The 21,724-nt window shown below is 38.2% G+C and overlaps 4 protein-coding genes and 1 non-coding gene across 16 annotated transcripts in view; 4 read left to right on the forward strand and 1 right to left on the reverse strand.

Annotated features, from left to right (window-relative positions):
* Positions 1–258: 258 nt before the first annotated feature.
* LOC100185025 (heterogeneous nuclear ribonucleoprotein D-like) lies at positions 259–4,430 on the forward strand. Of its 7 annotated transcripts, none has more exons than XM_026836960.1 (11): positions 259–817; positions 1,068–1,108; positions 1,279–1,406; positions 1,489–1,641; positions 1,728–1,859; positions 1,960–2,038; positions 2,206–2,238; positions 2,301–2,437; positions 2,731–2,865; positions 3,198–3,611; positions 4,141–4,430. In XM_026836960.1, exons 1-9 carry the CDS (start codon positions 471–473, stop codon positions 2,854–2,856), a joined length of 1,176 nt encoding a protein of 391 aa, XP_026692761.1. In that variant the 5' UTR covers positions 259–470; the 3' UTR covers positions 2,857–2,865; positions 3,198–3,611; positions 4,141–4,430. The 7 variants fall into 7 exon arrangements, with proteins under 7 accessions (XP_026692761.1, XP_026692762.1, XP_009860507.1 ...); XM_026836961.1 differs by having other exon boundaries at positions 3,198–3,581; XM_026836963.1 differs by having other exon boundaries at positions 260–817; positions 2,301–2,423.
* LOC113474803 lies at positions 888–988 on the forward strand. Its single transcript, XR_003396492.1, has one exon. It is a non-coding gene; the product is annotated as a small nucleolar RNA SNORD16 (small nucleolar RNA).
* Positions 4,269–5,636, reverse strand: LOC100182652 (dnaJ homolog subfamily C member 27-like). Of its 2 annotated transcripts, none has more exons than XM_002128395.4 (5): positions 5,479–5,636; positions 5,199–5,341; positions 5,024–5,147; positions 4,888–4,970; positions 4,269–4,820 (listed from the first exon to the last, which is right to left on the reverse strand). In XM_002128395.4, exons 1-5 carry the CDS (start codon positions 5,585–5,587, stop codon positions 4,659–4,661), a joined length of 621 nt encoding a protein of 206 aa, XP_002128431.1. In that variant the 5' UTR covers positions 5,588–5,636; the 3' UTR covers positions 4,269–4,658. The 2 variants fall into 2 exon arrangements, with proteins under 2 accessions (XP_002128431.1, XP_026692767.1); XM_026836966.1 differs by having other exon boundaries at positions 4,269–4,840.
* Positions 5,637–5,731: 95 nt separating this feature from the next.
* LOC100182655 (NADH dehydrogenase [ubiquinone] flavoprotein 2, mitochondrial-like) lies at positions 5,732–8,090 on the forward strand. Its single transcript, XM_002128462.4, has 6 exons — positions 5,732–5,954; positions 6,231–6,356; positions 6,658–6,845; positions 7,102–7,309; positions 7,440–7,516; positions 7,872–8,090. Exons 1-6 carry the CDS (start codon positions 5,919–5,921, stop codon positions 7,963–7,965), a joined length of 729 nt encoding a protein of 242 aa, XP_002128498.1. The 5' UTR covers positions 5,732–5,918; the 3' UTR covers positions 7,966–8,090.
* A 1,767-nt stretch (positions 8,091–9,857) lies between these two features.
* The window catches only part of LOC100185023 (chromodomain-helicase-DNA-binding protein 7), a 31,130-nt gene continuing 19,263 nt past the window's right edge, over positions 9,858–21,724 (forward strand). For 2 of the 5 annotated variants that reach the window (XM_018814347.2, XM_018814342.2), the window contains exons 1-24: positions 9,858–10,518; positions 10,641–10,753; positions 11,197–11,299; positions 11,805–11,954; positions 12,338–12,540; positions 12,702–14,426; positions 14,544–14,894; positions 15,175–15,327; positions 15,542–15,592; positions 15,783–15,882; positions 16,067–16,184; positions 16,424–16,521; positions 16,808–16,946; positions 17,232–17,361; positions 17,675–17,806; positions 18,090–18,195; positions 18,485–18,665; positions 18,991–19,111; positions 19,192–19,281; positions 19,554–19,691; positions 20,005–20,129; positions 20,325–20,415; positions 20,737–20,889; positions 21,237–21,413. In XM_018814347.2, the coding sequence (XP_018669892.1) occupies positions 9,972–10,518; positions 10,641–10,753; positions 11,197–11,299; positions 11,805–11,954; positions 12,338–12,540; positions 12,702–14,426; positions 14,544–14,894; positions 15,175–15,327; positions 15,542–15,592; positions 15,783–15,882; positions 16,067–16,184; positions 16,424–16,521; positions 16,808–16,946; positions 17,232–17,361; positions 17,675–17,806; positions 18,090–18,195; positions 18,485–18,665; positions 18,991–19,111; positions 19,192–19,281; positions 19,554–19,691; positions 20,005–20,129; positions 20,325–20,415; positions 20,737–20,889; positions 21,237–21,413 (5,295 nt within the window). In that variant the 5' untranslated portion in view covers positions 9,858–9,971. The remainder of the gene's footprint in view (positions 10,519–10,640; positions 10,754–11,196; positions 11,300–11,804; positions 11,955–12,337; positions 12,541–12,701; positions 14,427–14,543; positions 14,895–15,174; positions 15,328–15,541; positions 15,593–15,782; positions 15,883–16,066; positions 16,185–16,423; positions 16,522–16,807; positions 16,947–17,231; positions 17,362–17,674; positions 17,807–18,089; positions 18,196–18,484; positions 18,666–18,990; positions 19,112–19,191; positions 19,282–19,553; positions 19,692–20,004; positions 20,130–20,324; positions 20,416–20,736; positions 20,890–21,236; positions 21,414–21,724) is intronic. The other 3 variants (XM_018814344.2, XM_018814345.2, XM_018814346.2) reach the window with 3 other exon arrangements.

Genomic DNA, 21,724 nt, shown 5'->3' on the forward strand with positions numbered 1-21,724 from the left:
AATACCATTTAATCATAGTCTAGAGCTATAATTGTATACCTTTGTCCCTGCAGTGAGATTTAAGCGGAAAGTAAACAGATACTCTATTCAAATTCGCTGCTAAACCCTATTTCCCGCCGAATCAACGGTACCACGCGGTCAAATAGAAAAAATCCTTTTTTCATTAGCTGCAAACAAAGCGTACTCTTTGTGCGCATGCGCGGAAACGCCGCGACCAATAAGACCGCGCTATTCGATCACGTGGTGAAATGGCGTGGCTCTATCACATGGACGGTTACTAAACTGCTTCATTTCGGAAACAGATTCGAAGGTAGTTTTTTGTCTCTTTTTACTGCATTTTGCCACGTGGCGAGTAAAATAAGCTAGTGTTCTACGGTAGTGGTTTGTATCCTACGGAACAGTTACCGAAATCACGTCGATAAAGCACGAATCGACGTTTACTACGTACTAATTTTAACGAAGTTTTTACAATGGCGGAAAACGGCAACGACGACCCTATGCAGCAAACTATCGAAGCCGAGCCTGAACAGGAACCACAGCAGTCAGGAGAAGCGGAGCAATCCACAGAGGCAGCCACAGATGAAGCGGTTGCTGCCCAAGAACCAGATGCCGTTAAAGAAGAGCCAAGTACTGAACCCGAAATTAAAGAGGAAGCTACTGCAGAAGCGGCCGCTGAAAACGGGACCGATGGCGAATGTGCACAAGCAGCCGAACAAGTGAACGAGGAAAATACTGAAGGTGGTGAAGGCGATGCAGATGATAAAGAAAAGCATGAAGAGGAAGGGTCCTTGATAAATGCAACAGAAGATAATGAATTGTAAGTTAACCTTGCTTAATTTCTTACTGTTTATTATGTTAAATAATAGTTCTATTAAAACAGTTTTCGGTGCCATGATGTTCGTAATTTGCGACTGACGCTACAACAGTGGCAGTGCCTGCTGTCAGTGAGCTGTTGTTAGCTTTGTGTTGATAAAAATAATCCTGAGCCCAACTCTTCATATGTTTTACATTAATTTAAAAGTCCTTTTACTATAAAAGTATTAATTTTAATTTTTCTCACATTACAGGAAAATGTTCGTTGGTGGTTTATCATGGGATACTGAAACAGGTATAGATCTTCTTATATTTGATGTTTTTAATCAAAAACCAGCAATGATTATTACTATTCTCTGAATTAATGAAGAAACTTTTATGTAGCTTCGCTATGAGCTTATCTTTACATGTTTTAAAATCTGTAAAGAATTATCTGGTTTTACAATTTAAGATTTTTATTTGCAGTTGGCTTGAGAGAGTACTTTTCCAAATTTGGGGTTGTTAAAGACTGCACAATCAAGAAGGACAGCAAGACTGAACGCTCTCGTGGTTTCGGCTTCGTTTTGTTCGATGATGCAGAAACAGTGAAGAAGGTTGGTGATGCTTGTATTTAAAAAAAACATTTTTAAGTTTGGTTTGTGATGTATAAACATGATTGTTTGATTCTTTTCAAAGGTACTGGAGTCCGAGAACCATTATCTTGATGGCCGCAAAATTGATCCGAAAAAAGCCCAAGCTCAAAGAAGAGATGGAAAGTTGTTTGTTGGTGGAATCAACCCAGACACTGAAAACGATGTGGTCAAAGAATACTTCACTCAGTATGGAGAGGTATGGGAAACTTCCTGTGCCATAAAATTGGTGTCTTAATGGTTCTTGTTTTATTTCTTTTTTAAAATTTTGTTATTCTATTACAGATTGAAGAATTTGAGCGACCTGTTGACAAGAACACTGGAAAAAACCGTGGCTTCTGTTTCATTACCTACAAGAAAGATGGTTGCATTAAGCTTGCCACTGCATCAAAAACCCAGGAATTGGAAGGTTCCAAGGTGTGTGCCACCAAGTGTTTACTGAAATTCTCTAAGTTTTCTATGAAAATTTGTTTGTTTTAGATTTTAATATAGCTAACAAATTTTGTGTTTGTTTCAGATTGATGTAAAAGAAGCACAACCCCAGGTGGAAAGATCTGGACGTGGTGGGGGTAGAGGAGGCTTTGGAATGGGTAGAGGTGGGTTCAAACTTTCTTTAATGTTTTATTCCGGCTGTGATTATGAGAAGTTATCACTGTCTGAATAAAGTGACGATAACAACCGCATCGCTATGTGCCTAATTGTATTAGTTGGCTGGACTGTTTTTGTTAAATTAATTAAGTTTCTAAAAAAATTCTTATTGCAGGTGGTTGGGGTGGCCATGGGGGTTACGGAGGAGGTAAGATGGTGCATTTCAATGTGGAGTTAGTTCCGTTTCTCACAATATATTTTGCTCTACAGGTTATGGGTATGGTGGTGGGATGGGTTACGACGGGTATGGGGCTTACGGTGGTTATGGAGGACATTATGGGCCAGGGGGGTATGGTAATTATGGCGGATTTCATCAGGGGGGTTACGGCGGAGGTAAGACATCGAAAGTGAGCCGCCACACTTTCTATTATTCTTCTTTTGTTTGTTTACACAAATTATTTCAAGCGTTTAAAGAACAATTGGTTATTTGGCTGTGATTATGAAAAAGTTATCCCTGTCTGATGACTATTGAGTCATGACGATAACAACCGCATCGCTATGAGCCAAACACTAATAAAATTTAAATAAAAGCTTGAAACAATTTGATTAAAATTACTTTAACTTGTTAAGTTCATAACACCCATTTTATTTCAGGGTTATATTAATTTTCATTGATTTTAAACTTTCCTTTATTGTTCAGGGTCGGGGGGGTTCGGGAAGGCACAGAGAAGGGGAATGGGACACCAGAACTCCTTCAAACCATACTAGCTGGTATGGTAGCCGTGGTCATTTCCACGGAGCCTACCAGGGATTTCATAACTACTAGTGCTATATGGTGAGTAGTTTGAACTTTACTTTACAAGAACATCAGTTACTGATGATCTCCACGTTGATTCTTGGTTGGTTTTATTATTTATGGTTTACTGAATTTTAATTAAGAACAAATCTATTCTTCACTTGTCTAAATGTTGACACTGGTTATATAAGATACAGTTCGTAAACATTGTCCCGGTTTTGTTTACAGTAAACACAATGTATTGAAACGCAAACCAGTACATTTTTAATGCATGGTTCATTACACCTGTGTGAGAGTGGTGTGTAACTTAAGTTGGTGGTGGTTTGCTGCTAATTGCACATCTGAAGGATATTCTCTCTTTTTCCCAACAGCATGAAAGTAGCTCGGCAGGGGGGAAGCCAAGAGCTGCCTTGATGCTACACAAACATGCACCAACATACGTCACACACACATAAACACACAACACTAGCTGAATTCTACTTAAAACTGTTAATAATTGCTAACGCTAAAAGCTAAATCACAACCAAGGTGGCCACGTTCAGTATAAGTCAATATTATTCAAGCAAATATTGAGACATAAGCTAGTCTTTGTGATTTCTCAGTAAAGTAAAGTCTGCTGATAGCTTCTAGTTTAGTAATTTGTAAAATAAGAGTGCACAGCACAGTGGCCACCTTAACCCAAACCAAAAACCCCCAATACCAAGTTTCTGGTCAATTTTCCTTCGGAAGATGCAACGTTGGAGCTTGAGATCAAGGTATTTCACCTCGGATGGAACACAATTTGGGTAATCAAGTTTACCAGAACTTGGTTGTAAAACCAGCCCTTCCCAAACACATAATCATCTCTGCTCGCTCAGATAAAAAGCTTGTGTGAAGTAAACTTATCTTCCTGACGAGCTTTTAGTACTTGGTCCCTTTTTAAAATGAACATTTATCTCAAAACGCTTTTATAGTGAGCTATGTGACTCTGAAAGCTTTCTGTCTAAGTTTTTTTTAACAATGGAGGTTCCTAAGGTGGTTGTGGTTGTGGTTGTTTCTCATGGTCTTGTTTATTCAATAATATCTTCACAAAAGTCAGTTAGTTGGTAAATTGTTGTCAGGTTAGTTGTTGCTTGTTCAGTAGTATTGGATTTACAGGTTCTGGTAGTTCTTGTTTAACTTGATTTTGTTTAGTAATCTTTGTTCGGTAAAGTTCTTAACTGGAGCCTCCCAAATTTAGAAAAAATAATTCAAATTTTAACTTTGGCAGTTTGCTTTCAGCATAAGTACTTCTAATTAAGTTGGCGCTTTGACTAAAATGATTTTATTTTTCAGCCAAAACCTCGTCTTCTGTGCGACGTCGGACATTCCAACTACCTTTCCGCTATGAAGTTAAATAAGAGGAAACCTTTTGTACAGTGCGGTTGACTTAAAAAGCACGACAGCATTTCTTTTATTATATCCTAAATATCGAAGGCTGAAAATCGTGTTCATTTGCCTGCCACTTGTTTATTTTCGCATTTTGTCCGTTCTTACATTATTGAAAAGCTATTTTGTTTTTTCATTTTGTTGTTGTTATCTCAAAATTGAGGTGAAGGTGCAAATAAATTGTGCTTTGCCCCAAACTTGTAGCTGTTAATTATGTTTGTTTTTAATTATATTTGTTAAAGTAGTTAGTTAGACCAATATAAAAGTAATTTTTAGTTGTAGCCGTTCTGTTAATTTTTAGTTCTTTTTGTTGAAGTAGTTAACCAGAATGCAGTTCGGTAGTTACATTGGACCACCGAAGGCCGAACAGTTTGATACTGCTCAGTGATGGTACGCTTTGTTTTGCCAGCGAGTCTGTAAACCCATCACTCCGGCCGATCCTGTGACTGGTTTCGTTCAACAACTGCTCCTAGGATGGTTGCAAACATGGCCTGTACTCCTTCCCCGGTCTTTGCTGAAGTATCAAAATGCTTCATTTTACGTTCGTTGGCCCATTTCTTAGCTTCGTATAACGGGACACAGTTTTTCTAGGATATGGAGATTTGAACTGTTACTGGGTTTAATTTTAGGGAGCTATTCCTACTCGCTACCCACATTCGTTCGAATGTCTGACTTGTTCCCAGCTAACACGATCGCTGCATTTGGTCGACGTTTGCCTAATTCGTGGATCCATTTCTCTATAATATTGCAGTTAACATTCAACGCACATTAGTAAACATTCTGTGCTTACCAAGATTTAAAAACGATTGTCGAGAGGTGACGTCATAAACCAAAAAGCAAGCGTCTATATCATCGAGCAATTCTTTTCTCACTTCGAAGTAATGATCGTCGCCCGAAAGATCCCACATATGAACCTACGTTTAAATCTTTTACTTGTATTTACTTTTACTACAGTTAACACGTACCCTGAGCGGCACGCCTTTAACTTCTTGCACTTTAAATCCGTAGTCCACGCCAACAGTTGCATGGTACGTCGGTGAGAAACGGCTCTCACAAAAATTCTTTATTAAGCAAGTTTTTCCTGTGCCCGAGTCTCCAATCGCAACAACTAGAACAAGAGCAGTTCAGAATCAGTAATGTGAGAAGTTTTTACATTGGATAAAGAAAAGCATCGCCGCGTCGTCGTCAACGCTTTTGTGTTTACGTTAATGAAGTTTGTACATTCATGGTTTAACTCAAGAATACCTTTGGTCCATACTAGATTGTCGATTGTTTTCTTCACTTCAATGTTTACTTTACGCTCGATTTCTTCCACATTCCAGTTGAGCAATTCTTTTAAATCGATCGTATCCATAGCAGCGCATCTGCCACATGAATCCACCGGGCATCGACCTCAGCTTTAACCCGAGCACAGAGATCCCATATAATATTTACTACCATAGAAATATTAAAGTTCAGCAAAAAAGTGATGCAGCATTCGCGATAATGTAAAAGACGATTAGATGTGTTAAAGTATTTGACCCGTTTGGACTGTCCAGTTCTGCTCCTGCAGTTACTAATATGTTCTATTATCCAGACGCAAGTTATTATTAGTGTTTTTTTTTCGAAAGGTGTTTGAAATGACCGACTAAATTACATTCATATAAATAAATTAGGTCTACTGGATAATACTGTTTCAATCGAAGATGTTGTCGTCCTTAAGACAAGCTTTATCATCTGTGGTGAGTTAATTTTACTTTGAATATCATCAGCTAGACTATTGTCTTAACTTTTTTCTATAACTTACCATACTAAAATTATTATTTCATGAACTATACATTGTTTCACATATTTTTTTGTGTAGGTTAAATAATGTTTTAAATTATGACTGTCTCAAAAATTTAACATCAATAACTTTTGTAAACTATATTACATAAGAGCTTTTTTTGCACCCTGTTTCTTATAATGATGTATAAAATTGAATATATTTTACTTTTTAACTTTTTCCCATTACCCAGGCAAGACAAAATTCACGTTTGTTACACCGATCTACTGCAGCGAACAGTGGTGCAATTTTTAACCATGTTGATACTCCTGAAAACAACGCTAACACTCCATTTGATTTTACCAAGAAAAATTATGAAGTATGAGATGGCTATGTGTCTGGACTTTGAAATACACCTTATGGCCATTTGTCCAACCCAGTGGTTTCTTACGGGTTGTTTAAAATGTCAGCCATACCTTAAAGAACCAAAAAGGAATCACATAACAAAGTAGCATCCAAAGTCTAAACCATAAGTAATAACTAATAAGCACAGGGTGTATGATTCAAAACACCTATGGTATAACAAGTGTTCTTTACCCCAGCAATAAGTTACCTTCATCCATTTAAGGTATATTGTGTTTATGTATTGCAAACCTTCTAATAAAATAATATTGAAACAGAGAATAGAGGCAATAAAGGCAAACTACCCCGAAGGCCACAAAGTAGCAGCTGTCATGCCCATCTTGGATCTAGCCCAACGTCAACATGGTTGGCTCCCAATATCTGCGATGAACAAAGTAGCAGAGTTGTTAGATGTCCCACCTATGCGTGTTTATGAAGTTGCTACATTCTACACCATGTACAACAGGTAAGGTGTATTCATTGTGAATACTGCTGGGGTAAGTTGTAGTCATACAATATTTATGGTGTTTACTATAGCATGACCGCCAACAAACATGGGCATGAAAGTGTTATTGGAAACCACATTTATAACAATATTTCTTGAAACTGGTTTATTTGTATTGAAGTTACAAATCCTGTGCATCAATTTACTAATAAAATGCAGAAAAAATTATGAATTTGTAAATACCTTACCAATTCACCATCAAAATGTGTTTATTCAGGAACCCAATTGGTAAATACCATCTTCAACTATGCACAACTACTCCATGTATGCTGTGTGGCTCTGATGGAATCCTTGAAGTAATTCAAAAGAAATTGGGAATAAAAGTTGGAGAGACCACCAAAGATGGCTTGTTTACACTCATGGAGGCGGAATGCTTGGGTGCTTGCGTCAATGCTCCGATGATACAAATAAATGACATGTATTATGTAAGAAAAAATATTGAAATTTACTTACTACTGTAGTTGTAGTACATTAAAGGGGAAAATTTACTGTTAATACAACTTATATAAGATAGAAATGTAAACTTGACTATTTTTTATGCAAATGTTTTTTTAGGAAGATTTAAAACCATCTGACATGGAGGAAATATTGGATGACCTTACCAATGGAAGAGAACCAAAACCTGGTCCAAGGTATGTTTTGTAAAGTATTTATTTAATTTAAGGTAATCTTTATGTTGATTGTGTTTATTTTGCCACCAATCACCATACAGTGGTTGTTTAAAATAGGCTTGCAGGAGACATCATCATATATATATCGAATCATCATATAATTGTGAATAAGGGTAAGGGCCCAATCATAACCTATATCATAACTTTATAAGTTTAAGTAGGACATTCGTGTGAAGCCGAAGTAGAAATTCACCTCTTTTTTCCAGAGATGCCATTTTTAGCACGAGAAGTGTTTGTAGAATCTATTTATAAATTCATATTTTCATTTCTGCTTTGTTAAATACAATAATGTAATCAAATGTTTTTTTATTCCCAGAAGTGAAAGGTTTGCCTGCGAACCACTAGGAGGTCTCACATCCCTCACAGAACCTCCTACTGGTCCTGGGTTCGGAATTCGCACTGATCTGTGATGTCATAACATACATTGTGATGTCATAGTTTAAGGAACTTATCCTGTGTGTTTTGACTCTTTCTACAATTCCCCCTTTCTTTGTGCTCCAAAATTTTGGCGAAATAAATTTATTTATGATGAAAATGTTGCACATAACTCATTATGTTTTCTTATATTTTGTCTGTCCTGGTTAATAATTTTCTGACAAAATTAGTTGGGGAAGCTCTTGTTTGTTTTTGCCTGCAAGATATTGTATTCTAGCTTAATAGGGAAGTAGTGGCGTTAAAATTGCTCGTTACAACGGTTGACCCACTTCGCATAATGTTAGATCCACTAGTCTGAATATAAGGGCATTGTAAACCATTTCGGTCTTGCGCAGTCAGGCCGGTGCTACACAATAGTCTGAAGAAGTAAGTTTGAGGAATTGTAAGATTGAAAGCGAAACTGAAACGAATGTTACATAATTTCCTTTTGAATTTCTGGTTGATTGCCAATGCGCGGCCGTAATATCATCGAATTTCTGTTTAAAAATGTGGCCATGTGTTTTTGGGAGAAGGGCTCATGCCTGTTGCGTGACGTAGTTATGTGAATGAGGGAGAGAGAATTGTAAAAAGAAGGAGAACAAAAGAGAGAAAGTACGTCACAAGCGAGTCTAGCCGGTCAAATGTAAAGATAACTTGCGAGGTTAGAAGAAGAGCAAGGAGAAAAAAGAAACAAAACGGCGGGAGATTAGCGTTCGTTTTCTTACTCCTGTGTGAGCATGCAACGTGTTTCTTTAATATTTAAATTCTTTGCGAGATCAGGTCAGTCTCATCCGGGGAGATATCTCGGCGAGCGCGTGATCTGATTGGCTGGCGTCTCCACTCTACTCGTTCATGATATTATACAAGGCAAAACGGGGCACAAATTTGTACGAAAAGCGTTTGATCAAAGTCAACTTATTCTATGTTAGCACGATCTGTCTCGTGCTTTAGCCAGGTAAATGCGCACGTTCTCAAGCATTGTAATGAATATAATATCGTTAGGGTTATTTAGAAGAATTCGTCGAATAGCAAGGACAGTATCGTTGGGGTACCGCGGCAGTTTTAAAGGTACACGCGCAGTGTGATTTCGTGTTTTTGCGCTTCGGACTGTTCAGGCAGTCTCGCGTCATTGTTCTCTTTCGTAATTATGGCCGCCATCTTGCTTCTTTAATGCGTGGCGTATAAAATGAAAATGTATTTGTGCATGGATTTTACACTTATTGGTCGTTTATTTGGTCATAACTGAAACGTTTTAACGAACTTCTCCGCCTTTTCCCGCGTGGAATTTACGTTAAATTGGACTAGCGCTACCGAATTTATTTTAAACTATTAATGTAAAATATTTCTAAAATCGTTTTAAAACGTTTAAATATTATTTATTACGTTATTGCTAAGAATCTAGAGCTTGTAGTAATCCTCTGTCCGTTGTTTTGGTCAGGACTTAGGCAAAGGCTGAGTAGTTTTTTAGTTTACTGTACTATTCCTAGCACTTTACACAAAATATTTTAAAGTTAGTTCATATATATATATATGGTATATATGTATATATGACTATTTTAAACAGTTTTAGTGTTAAATTATATTGTCCTAACTATACAGAACATTATTCCTATTGTAGTTTATGTCTGTTTTGTACTCTAAGTTTTACAGATTTTTTTAATTTTACAACTAAATTATCAATTCAGTAACGCTGTTATGTAAAGATATTACAATTTTAAGGTGTTCTTGGCATTTATTACAAGCTATTCATGAAACATTTATTTGATAAAGTGGTATAGGCATATTTGTATATATTTAATGTATTTTTATTCTTTACTACTAATAGCTAAATACAAATTGATTTTTAAGTTTACTTTTATAACTGGTTTTCTTTTGACCCTTTAGTGAAATTCTACACAAAGTACTGGCCGTTGTTAGATACACGGCAGTTCATAGTTTGTGTAGCAATAATGAAGAGATGTTTTAACTAGGCAATTTGTGTTGATATCACCCAAACTGGGAAATGTTCCGTGGAAATTTGCCAAGTCAGTATAACGGCAGTGGAATGCCAACCGGACAGGACTACAACCCCAGCTACGCCGGTCGTGGCATGCCTCTACCTGGACAACCGGGGCAACCAAGAATGCAGGTTGCGGGGCAGCCTACCAGCGCTGTTCCAGGTGCACAGATGTCAGACATGCACAGGTTTCAAAATGCAGGGTACCCTGGGGGATCTCAAGGCTACCCTGGAGGCCAACCTGGGGCTTATGGGAATGATCCTTATGGATACCCACAGAGTAAAATGATTGGAATCGGGGCCGGGAACTCTGCGTATCAACCTCTACCATCCAGCATGAGCACTGGAGTGCCATCGAGTCATATTTACCCATCATCAGGTGCCAATCAACCACGTGGTTACTTACCCGGTGGCACTGGAGACTTATCTACATCAGACAGCATATCCGCACAGCAGTATCGTTTTCAGCAAGCAACGGCAGCCAGCCACAACTGGCCAGGCGGGAAACCCTCTGGTGAGATGCTGCAGGTCTATGGTTCAAGCGACACAATCGGTGTGTTTATAATTGCAGTCTTAATTCACCATTCTAATATTCCATGGGTTACAATTCTGAATAATTCATAGGGAGCTTCCCGACTTGATGCATTTATAAACTCTTGAAACTATTTTTTGCAGGTACGATGTATAACGGCTCACAGTTCATGTCAGGTCCTGGGATGAGTGGTGGACAATCAGGGGAACAGTCGACTGGTTTACAAGCCCACAATCGATTATCGTTGACAGGGCAGGTAAGATATCTGTTTTTTTAACATACGCTAAAAATTTCTTGAAAATTTGTTACTTAGGCAACTTGTTATACTCTGATACAAGTTTTATATAATGATGGTCGGTGCATTTTGTGCTTACTTTAACTAGATCTATGTTTCTGATCGATACTACCACCATCAGCATTCAGCAATATTGCGAACAAAAACCATTGGCAAGTGGTTGCTGACGCACTTTTTAGTAAGCCACCAACTTCCAAGCCTGTATATATATATATAATAACTTTAAGAACAAAAGTATATGCAATGTTTATAAATAATCTGGTTGTTTCCATGTGTTCTGCATTTAAAACTGCCGTACAATCTATTATTCCAAGTTAGTTGGCATAATTAATTCATGCTTTGACGTGTAAACGGCTTGCTAATTGTTGCGTTCCTTGTTCTGATCATGTCTCACTACGACACAGCCCTCCTCCAATTATCCTGGTGCCGAAACAGCTCCTCCTGGTGGTGGAATGCCCTCATACCAGCAGCAGCGATCCGCGGGGGCTCAATACCAAATGCGACCTGGTATGTTTATCCCTGAATTATTGATTTAAATAGGTTTATTTTTTCTACAATATGCTTAACGAATGGTTTGTTCATGTATGTTCTATACAGTTTGCATATTCAAATTTACCGGAAGGTAGTAAAGCTAGGATATGAGTTAACTTTTAAAACACTCGACAAAGTATAATTACAGCTTGCTAAAAGGTGTTTATCACAGTAATATGTGCCAAACCCGATTTGGTAAGTTAGACAGCTCACAGGCCTACCTCGGAATATTTAAACTACCTAACAATTACCCATGTGAACCAATATATATAATATATGAGATTTGTTTCATAGGAATGTGTATCTAATTATTCCTGTTTCCCCTGCATTTTAAAAAGTTTAGTGCCTGTACTCACTGTCATATATAATTAGCCCCTTGGCTTTGTCATTGTTAGTATATTAAAGAAACCGTCTCTTTCACTCAAGTAGTTATTTTACTTTAATTATCTTCCAAGATATCTTATACAACCTCCATGTTCAGGCATGAACACGGCTCCCCCGACCACCCCAGGTCCCACATCCATGTACATGCCCCAATATCCCGGGCAAACCCCACAGCGAGTTCCAGGCGTTCCTCACACTTCAATGTATAGTTCCCTACAAAGGCCCAGCACCACTCAAATCATGTCAGGTAGCAGAATATCAAATATATAATCAATACCTAATCTGGTCAGCCTTAATATGCCTGTGTGTTTAAAGTAAATGTTTGGAAAGAATGATTGTGAATCTACTATCTCTTTCAACTAGAGTGCCATACTAAGTATTTCTACTTCAATGTCAGAAATTGATGGTTTCAAACTTTCAGTGTATTTTCTAAATTTAAAACATATGTAAATTTCAGAAGAAAACACCTAAAAAATTTAGTGCACCAACATGGATTACATAGTAGTAATAGTTATGGCCTATTTTTTTTATAGAAAGAGCACCATTCTAATTTTTTATTATCTATCTTTTTATATACATTTATATATTATATTCTATCAATTTCTTTCTCAATAAATCCACCAAATTCAGGTCAAAAACACCCTGGTGGCACTGCCGGGCAGTACGACGATTCTGGCGTACAGTTGTCCATGCAGCAGCAACAGGCAATGCAACAACAACAGCAAATGCAGCAGCAAGGTCAACCCACCATGCAGGGTGGTGCACCTGGTGTACAATATCGACCAAAAATGGGGCCCAGTAGCGCACATACCCACCCAAACCAGTCGTCTCAGGTAGGAATATTGTTTTAATATAAGTTTTCTGGGTGTTGAGGTAACAGGCAACGCCTGGCCTAAATCCCATGTCCTTAACAAGAACCTCATCCACGGAGAATAGAAAAAAATGTGGTATTATTTTGTCAAAATCCAGGCACTTAAACACTTCATTGATACAGATGATGGGTGCTCCAACCCACCCTCTTCAGCAAGCAATGTCACCACGCCAAGGCAGTCCCCTGTCACCCATGCGTAACACAAGCCGACAAGGAACCAATTTACCCCCAGTTTCCCCTCAAATGCCATCATCAAGGACTACCCCACATCAATACCCCGCCCCACAAGCATCACCCCACATTCACCCACAAGGTCCTATGTCTCCCATTGGAGGTAGGTTACCCAGCTACTCCCCTAAACAGACAATGAACCAGCAGTATGCTAATGCCGGACCAGTTACCCCAAACTTTAGGCCGAATGTTACCCCATCAAAAACCCCAACCCCCCATGCAGATCAAGGCATGAGAGGGTTTAAAAGTCCAACTCACATGATGTCACCCCCACCCCCATCAAATCAAGGTCCCACACCTGTTTCTCACCCACAAATGCCACGCATGCATGCTTCTTACAATGGCGATGTATCAATGCAACAGCAGCAGCAACAGCATGGGTACTACGGACCAACTGGGCGTTACCCACATGGTACCTGGCAGGGACCACGTCACCCAGGTCCCAGAATGCCCACTTCTCAGTCCCAACAAAGCCCCATGCGCATGCCGAGACAGATGATGCCGGGACAACCCCAACAGCAACGTTATTCTCAACCACACCAAGTCTACAACACAGCAGGCCCACAACCCCCACCTACAAGTGTGAATGCAACATCCCAAAGTCAGTATGGCTTCCAACAAGTCTTAGTTTCTCCACCGCCAAACCAGGCACACATAGAAAGAACCAACTCCGTCACAAATGGGACTCTACCTGTTCCCTCAACAATAGCACCTCCTTCGCAACCTGGGCCTGCTCAAAACTCTGAATTTGATAATGACTTTAATTTAGAAAGTATACTAGGTGATCCATTAGACACAAGTGGTAGTTTCATGCAGCAACTGCAAGAAGTAGCTCCTTCAGAACCACCAGCTAACACTGAAGCCAAACCATTGGACATACCAGAGCCCACCCCTGCCACAGCAACCCAGCAAGTTATACCAGAACCCAAACTTCCTGTGGTAGAGAATCCACCAATTGAGCCGGCAACATTAGATTCAGCACCTCAGCCACCAAATCAAGCAGAAACTGCAATTTCTGAGCCAGATCAGCAAGCTGACAGTGAGGCCGCTGTATCTGATAATCCACCAACTGATAACGCCAGTGTTGCCACATCAGAAACAAATGAACCTGTAGAAAAAGAAGCTCCCCTCTCTGAAAACCAAAGTGAAAACACTGTAGCAGTGGAGCCTCCACCTCAAACTGCAGAACAAGAAGCTGCTCCTGGCATCACTGCAATTGGCAGCACTGCACCATTGAATGCAACCGAACCCATACCAAACAACCAGCATAACATGGAACAGGCTGCAACATCACTATCACCGGTAAAGCAACAAACAACTCCTTCCTTCTCAGGACCAGAACCCGTGCCAATATCAAGCCCTACAGCGGAACCAAAGACATCCAACTTACACCAAAACGCTATTTTCCCACCACAAACTGTAACCTTCCCCCCTGCCCCCACAAGTGCAGCACCCCCATTTCCGCAGTCACCCCAAGTCCAAGGTGCTTACAGACCAGGAATGGCACCCACCACATCAACTGGTCACCCTGTGCGTCCCATGCAAGTTCACCCAAGTGATCCATCTTACTCCAGCCATTCAAACCAATTCAGGCCGGTTCATTCACATTCTGTACAGGTAGGTGAAACTCCATAACAACTTCACATATATATATAATTTGTTCCACTCAAAATTAAATATATATACCAACTTATCATTTATTTCGTTGAAATAAACTAATAATTTTTACATTAGGGAATGCCTCCTCGTTTACCCCACTCTGGTGCCCCACCTGGTGTTCCAACGAGCATGCACCCCCATGAGAACCCCATGGTTCGTGGCCCCCATTACCCTGGACTTCACCCCCAGCACCAATACCCACCTCATCACCCCCACCAGCCCCCGCATGGACCCCATCCATACGGATACGGACCCCAACCTCAGACAGGCCCCTACCCTCAAGGTCCTCATGTTCGACCCCCTTACTCACAATCTGGTGCACCCATGGGTCCACGTGGGTACATGGGACCGGGTCAACGTCACCCTTACCCTGGCCAACCTGGAATGCATCCCAACCAACAACAGCATCTACAACAACGGTTACAGGTTTGTGAGATATTAGAATCGCAGAAAAAATAACCTGTCTTAAGGTCGCTGTACACTGTATCCGGCATGCGAAGTCGTATGCAAACCCATTACCGAGTCCCGGACAAAACAGACAAGAAATCCGGACAAAACAGACAAAAGGGACAAATTCCGGATACTGTGTACAGCCACCTTTATCTGTTTATAAATTAGTTAGGCTTGAAAACCTGTGTTGGTCATTTTGTTATTCCTTTTAGCAGAAGTAAAACAATAAGTTATTTATCTTTATTTTCCTACCCAGGCTTTTCGACACGAGGCCCAACAGCTCCAAGCTCAACTTCAGCGAGTCCAACAGGAGGAGTCTGAATCTACGGAGCAGCAACCTCCGGATCAACCTCCAAGATCGGATCAGATAAGAGGAAGATTAATGGAGGTGGATCGCAACATCCGACAGGTGATTACCATCGATTTAAATAAACGAAATATATGAGGAATAAAAAAGCCATCTTTTATTCCTCATATATTTCTTTTATTTAAAAAATAGAAAGGTATTCTTATTCTTTCCCAAATTTAAAACTAGGTCTGCCTATTATGTTTTGACACACAAATGTCTTTTATCACAATTAATATTGTGATTCTATTTATTATTTTTCCATCTTTCCTTATAGATCATGTCTCAACTACACAACGCACAACACCATGTACAGCCTGGTATGCCGGTAAGACACATTTTTTGTTATTAAAGTTTGGCCGAGAATTTAGACAACAATTGTCTTTAAGTGTCTTGCCCAAGAACATATGAGAGATAGGCGCTAACATTATGCCCAGCGCCGTATAAAATGCTTATACAATATATAAACGTTATTTATTTTGGCCAAAATATATTTTCACATTTTCCTAATAACCCAGGATGGTGGACCCCCTATGACCCAACTACAAGCCCCACCTGGGTTTTCACCCCATGATGCTGGAAGCCCCGGGAAAATGGGGGAAGACCCTATGACCCCAGGTATGTTACATAAATACTTTATTTTTTTTAGCGTATATGCTTACAATGAAATATGATTGCACACAAGTATATTTATATGGCTAATAACTTTTTCTGAAAAAATTATGTAAAATTGTTAAGAAGTTTATATTAAAATTGTGTAAATTTTGTTTATTTAATTTTAAATCTTGCCTTTTTCTTGCAGGTGGTAAAAAGAAACGACCTCGTAAACCAAAAGTTCCCAAAGGATCAAAAGGAGAAGGAGAAGGAAAGAAAGTGAAAGCTCCTCCCAAGAAAAAGAAGAAGAAGGACACCGATGATGGGTAACTTGAACATTATATTAAAAACTATTGTTTTGCTGCATTTTACCTTTTTTTAACAGCATAAATACTATAACTTTTTTTACATACACAAAGGCCCACAATGATACCAGTGTTTAATTTTAAACCTGTATTTGTTAGGCCACCTTCAGGCGTGATGACACATTGACACTGTCTGTGCTTAAAATAACACGCGGTTATGGCAGCAACAGAATCGAAATAATATGTTTTGTTGTTTAAAGGAGTGATGGTGGACCTGGTGAAAAGAAAAAGAAGAAAAAGTCCAAGAAATCTGACAAAGAAAGATCTGCCGTTGTTTCTGAAGGTGGGGAATCGGGAGGTTCGTTTTATATTTATGTAGATCACAGGGGTGGTCAAGGAGTCAAGTAAATAGTTATACCACCATTCAAAACCACATTTAAAATCTGTGTAGATGAGGTCCTGTAGTGTTAAGCAAAGATTCTTTGAGCAAACAGACACTTGAATTATAATATTCTTGTCTTAAAACCACGTAAAACAAATTCAAATATGTTATTTCTATGACTCCGGACCATGCCACCACTTGAGGTCAGGGACTTCAATATTTTTGTTTGAGTTTTCTTTAAAAACCTTTTTACCTTGAACAGATGAAACCTCCGGAGACAGCATGACAAACGATGTACGAGATGAAACTTTCATCCCAGATCCAGATGAATCTTCCCAATCCCATCTTATTGAAATTGAAAATTCAAAGAAAATCAAATCTTCAGCTAACAGGAAAAGAAAGTGAGAATTATGTTAATTTAAGTTTTTTTAAATAAATGTTTATTTCCACCTATTTCGACATACTTTTATTTTGTTTTAATTTGAAGTAAAAAATGGCGTGACATTCGATTATTATAAATACACTCTTTTTAAGGGTATATACATCATAGCCCGTGTGTTTTGCATAGAGCAATACTTTTAACTTTAACTTAGTCTAAGAGTATTACAATTATTCTAATGATGCCAACAGTAAAAAATGAGTGTATTGCAACTGCAGGCAAAATTTTATTGCCACATTATTTCCAGACCCCCTGCTACCTTAGTGAAGCCAAAGAAAAAACGGAAGCGAGGTTACGACTCTGGTGACGAGATGAACGCCACTGACGCTGTGCATACTACAACCCCTCCTGCTTCACCAGATGAAAGTCTTATTGAGGTAGGTTGGGGAAATATTATGGTATATTTCATTCACCTAATACCCTGTCAAGTTATAATAAAACACATAAACACATGTTTGTACACCTCATGCTCACTGTCAAGGTATAACATGGGTGTCTTCTTAAACATCAGACATACATAGTGTATTCAAGCATCTTTTGCTCACTGCCAAGTTAAAAACAGGGTGTATACTAACATCTGACACACAATGTAATCATGCACCTCATTTTACATGCATATTATACACCAGCACATTATAAGTTACACTCCTGGTCCTGAATAAATATTCATTTCTCCCACATTCGACCCAGAAGCGAAGATCTGGTCGTAACGTGAAGAGGAAGAGATACACAGAGACGATGGATCTTGCGTTTAGTGGTGATGACGAAGATGCCATCATCCCCGAAGTAACAGAGAAGAAACATCAACTGGTTGAGATGAATGTAAGTTTTTATCCATTGTTACTTTTTTATTATAATGCAATAATCCTGTATAAATTTTTCTAGACAGTTAATCTTAATTTTTACCCTTTAAGTTTAAAGTAACACCTATATAAAGTACAAACAAGAATGTTGCTTAAAATAAACAAGGTGAAATCTATAAGAAAAACTTATTTGATTTTTTATTACTTTTTTTGCACAATTTTTACTCTCTTTTCCCAATCCACCATTTTAAATAATCTTCCATCATTATTGATGCGCATCATTAACCTCCTCATCTATTCAGGATGTTCCTGAAGATGAAGAGATCATGATTGTTGATAAAATCCTCTGTCACCGCATCCGGAAGAAGCGAGTGAAGAGGAAGTCCGAATCTCATGAAGAACATCCGGGTAAATAGTTTATTAAACTTTTTTCGACGAGTTTATATTTAACAAAAAAAAAACTAATTTAATCCAGTTAACTTTAGATTAAAAAATTGTAACAAATTTCATCTATACTGTAGAATAGCAGTGTTTATGACTAAAATTGCTTATAGTGGAACTTCTAGGAGCTCAAAAGGCAAACAGTGTTTCCAAATCTAATATACTGCAATGTTTCCCAACAAAAATACTTCAGTGTTTCCCAACAAAAATAGTCTCAGATCACAAAACTTACCTTTTATCTTTTGTCTCCTCACAGAAGAACCTGTTGTTGTTACGGACACAGATGGGGAAGCAGTGAAGACAGGTCCGATGCTCAGCCCTACATCACTTAAGAATCCTCGCATCCGGAAGTTATCAATGGGAGCACAGGAGGAGGAGGAGGAAGAGGAGGTGGAGGGAGTAGGAGAAACAGAGTTCTTCCTGAAATATAAGAACTAGTGAGTGGGAGTGTTTCATGTTGTATTGATAATGAGCATGAGGTGTATAATTACACCACGTGTGATTGGTTTATAAGACGACACAACCTTACGGCTCGACTGTGAGCATGAAGTGGACACCATGTATGTTTGTTGTATATGAAAATAATGTTATTACTCAACAACGAACATAAGGTGTATGAATGTGTGCATATAACTTAACAGTGAGCATGGGGTTTATAAATACACTATGACCATATGTGCCTGATGTATAAAGCACTATGTTATAACTCGTCAATAAGCATGAAGATGTATAAAGACGTTTATGCAAAATATTCTTTTTTAGTTCCTACCTCCACTGTGAGTGGAAACTAAAAGAAGAAGTTGATGACAAACGATTCGATCAAAAACTCAAGCGTTATATTGCTAAGAACACCAACATTGTGGGTGAACTTGTTTATCCTGAAGTAAGTCGCTTTCTGTTTAACCTTTTTAATCTATATGAACGTACGACCTGTTTTAAAACATGTTTTTTTTATCGTTTCAGGTCGAGGACGATGAAATTTTCAACCCCGACTTTGTGGAAGTTGACAGAGTGTTGGATGTGATGGTGAATGAAGATAAAGAAACTGGGAAGGTGGGAATTCCCATTTATTACAGTTATTGGCAGTAACTGTAATAAATTTTTGTGAATTTAATCCTGATCTAGTGCTAATACAGTTGTCTAACAGATTTCTCTGCAAATATGTTTTTGTTTTTTTATGGCGGTTTAATGAACAGTAAGCATGAGGTGTATGAATACACCATGTTTGTCAGGTGTAAAAAAATAAAAAATTGTTAAAACAACGTCATTTTGTCGGTCTTTTTTTGGCTAAAATTTTGCTAACTCTTGTTCGATTGTTACATCAGGTGACTCGGCACTTCCTGATCAAGTGGTGTTCTCTTGCATATGAGGATAGCACATGGGAGGAAGAGGAGGACATTGATAAGAATAAGATCTTCGAATTTGAGTCCAGATGCAAGTTCCGTCCCCCAGTCAAGAAAATGGTTTGTATTTATGTATTTCCCAAAGCAAAAAAATATGAATATTTTCATGTGTTTTCAATTTCTTCTCCAAAAAAATTAACTTTTTGCATATTTTTTTCCAGTAAAGATTTTTTTTTTCTAGTGTGTTTTATATAACTTTCCCTGAACAACACGAAGCTTTAATTTTTTTGATAAAAAACAATCATTTTTTATAGTTCTTTGCAATTCTTGTAATTTCTCCAATCAAAACCCGTTTGTTTCAGTATTTACCTAAAAACGAGTGTTTCCCAGAAACTATTCAAACCCAGTGTTTTCAAATATCTTTTTATAACAGAGCCGTCCACACAAAGACATGTGGAAAAGATTGTCAGAGGACAACACTGTGTTCCAAAACAACAACAGACTTCGTGATTATCAGTTTGAAGGAATTAACTGGCTGTTATTTAACTGGTATAATAAGTAAGTTGGAACAAAAAGTATTTATATTACTGGTATATATGTACAGGTTTTGTACATTTGTAGGAAATGCATTTATTTCAATTTAATTTCTGCAGCTGTCTGCCAGTATTATTGCTTAGAGCTATTTTTGAATGGGATTTTAGGGGGTGTACTTGGGATAGAAATTTGCCGAAATTAAATTTCAAATTTGTGCAGACGAAACTGCATACTTGCTGATGAGATGGGTCTCGGTAAAACTATTCAATCAATTACTTTCCTGCAAAAAATATTTGATCATGGAATCAGGGTAAGTTGTAGTGTTGGTCTGGGAATTGAAATAACTTATCCATGGTTGCTGCTCCCATGCCTACAGTCGAGCTGCTGAAGCTATTTTGGTGTATATATAGTAGACACAACCTTTAGGCATTTATATCTTTATTGGTGGGAACTGAAATAAGGATAAGCAGATACGATTTATAGTTGGTTTGGTCATTGTTTTTCAATTTAATTATAGGCCCTAAAAGTCCTTTACTATTGTCTGCTCAAAAACACACAAACTGTTTAATATTTTTCTCCCCTTTAGTATTATTATTTGTTTGTTTCTAAAACCTTTCATTTTTCTTTGCAGGGCCCTTTCCTTGTTGTCGCCCCCCTCAGTACAATAGCAAACTGGCAGCGTGAGTTTGAATCCTGGACAACAATAAACGCAGTTGTTTACCATGGTAGCCAAACAAGCAGGGACATGCTACACACTTATGAATGGTTCTGCAGAGATGAAAATGTACGTTTGCACAGTTGTATTTTTTAGCCCAAATTTAAAATAACTTTTCACTATTTTGACAAGTTCTGTTGTTCTGCTGGAAATAAATTTTAGTCCCTTTTAAAATCCTCGTTGCTTTTTTTATTGCACTGCCATTTATAGTGATTATTCTGATTTTGCAGGGTCCTAGGAACATTTTTGTATGTCGCAATAAATTTGTTATTTTCGGTACTTTTTTGTAGCATTAGTACTTGATATTTAAAAAAAAATAAGCTTAAAATTTATCAGATAACATAAATTAATCCTTTAATAAATAATGTTTAAAGGTTCTCTGCATTACTTATCCTCCTCTTCTTCTTCCTCTTTAGTTGGATGAGATCCCTGGATGTTACAAAGTTCATGCAGTGATCACGACGTACGAGATGATAGTACTAGACACCCCGCATCTTCGGGATGTGGATTGGAGATGTTTGATCATTGACGAGGCTCACAGGTTGAAGAATCTTTCGTGTAAACTCGTGGAATCTCTTCGTTTCATGCAACTGGTGAGTCATGTCTGTTAATTCAGATAAACTAGGTTCTAAGGTGCCAAACCTCTGGTGGGCAGACCTATTTTCTGCACTGCATTAATCAGTAAATATAGTATTAAAATTCCTTATTAATGTCTCTTTGATAATAAGTAAAAGCTGAGATAATTTGCAAAATAATATACTTTTCAAATTAACGGGTTTTGAATTTTATGATATAACATATATTCCACTGGTTTGCTGTGTAAAACACATTAGGAATGGAGGTACCCAGGTCACATGTCTCATCTGACAGGAAGTCCTTTGTTACACAGACAATAGTTGTGCAT

Source organism: Ciona intestinalis, chromosome 12 (assembly GCF_000224145.3).
Source record: "Ciona intestinalis chromosome 12, KH, whole genome shotgun sequence".
Lineage (NCBI taxonomy): Eukaryota > Metazoa > Chordata > Ascidiacea > Phlebobranchia > Cionidae > Ciona > Ciona intestinalis.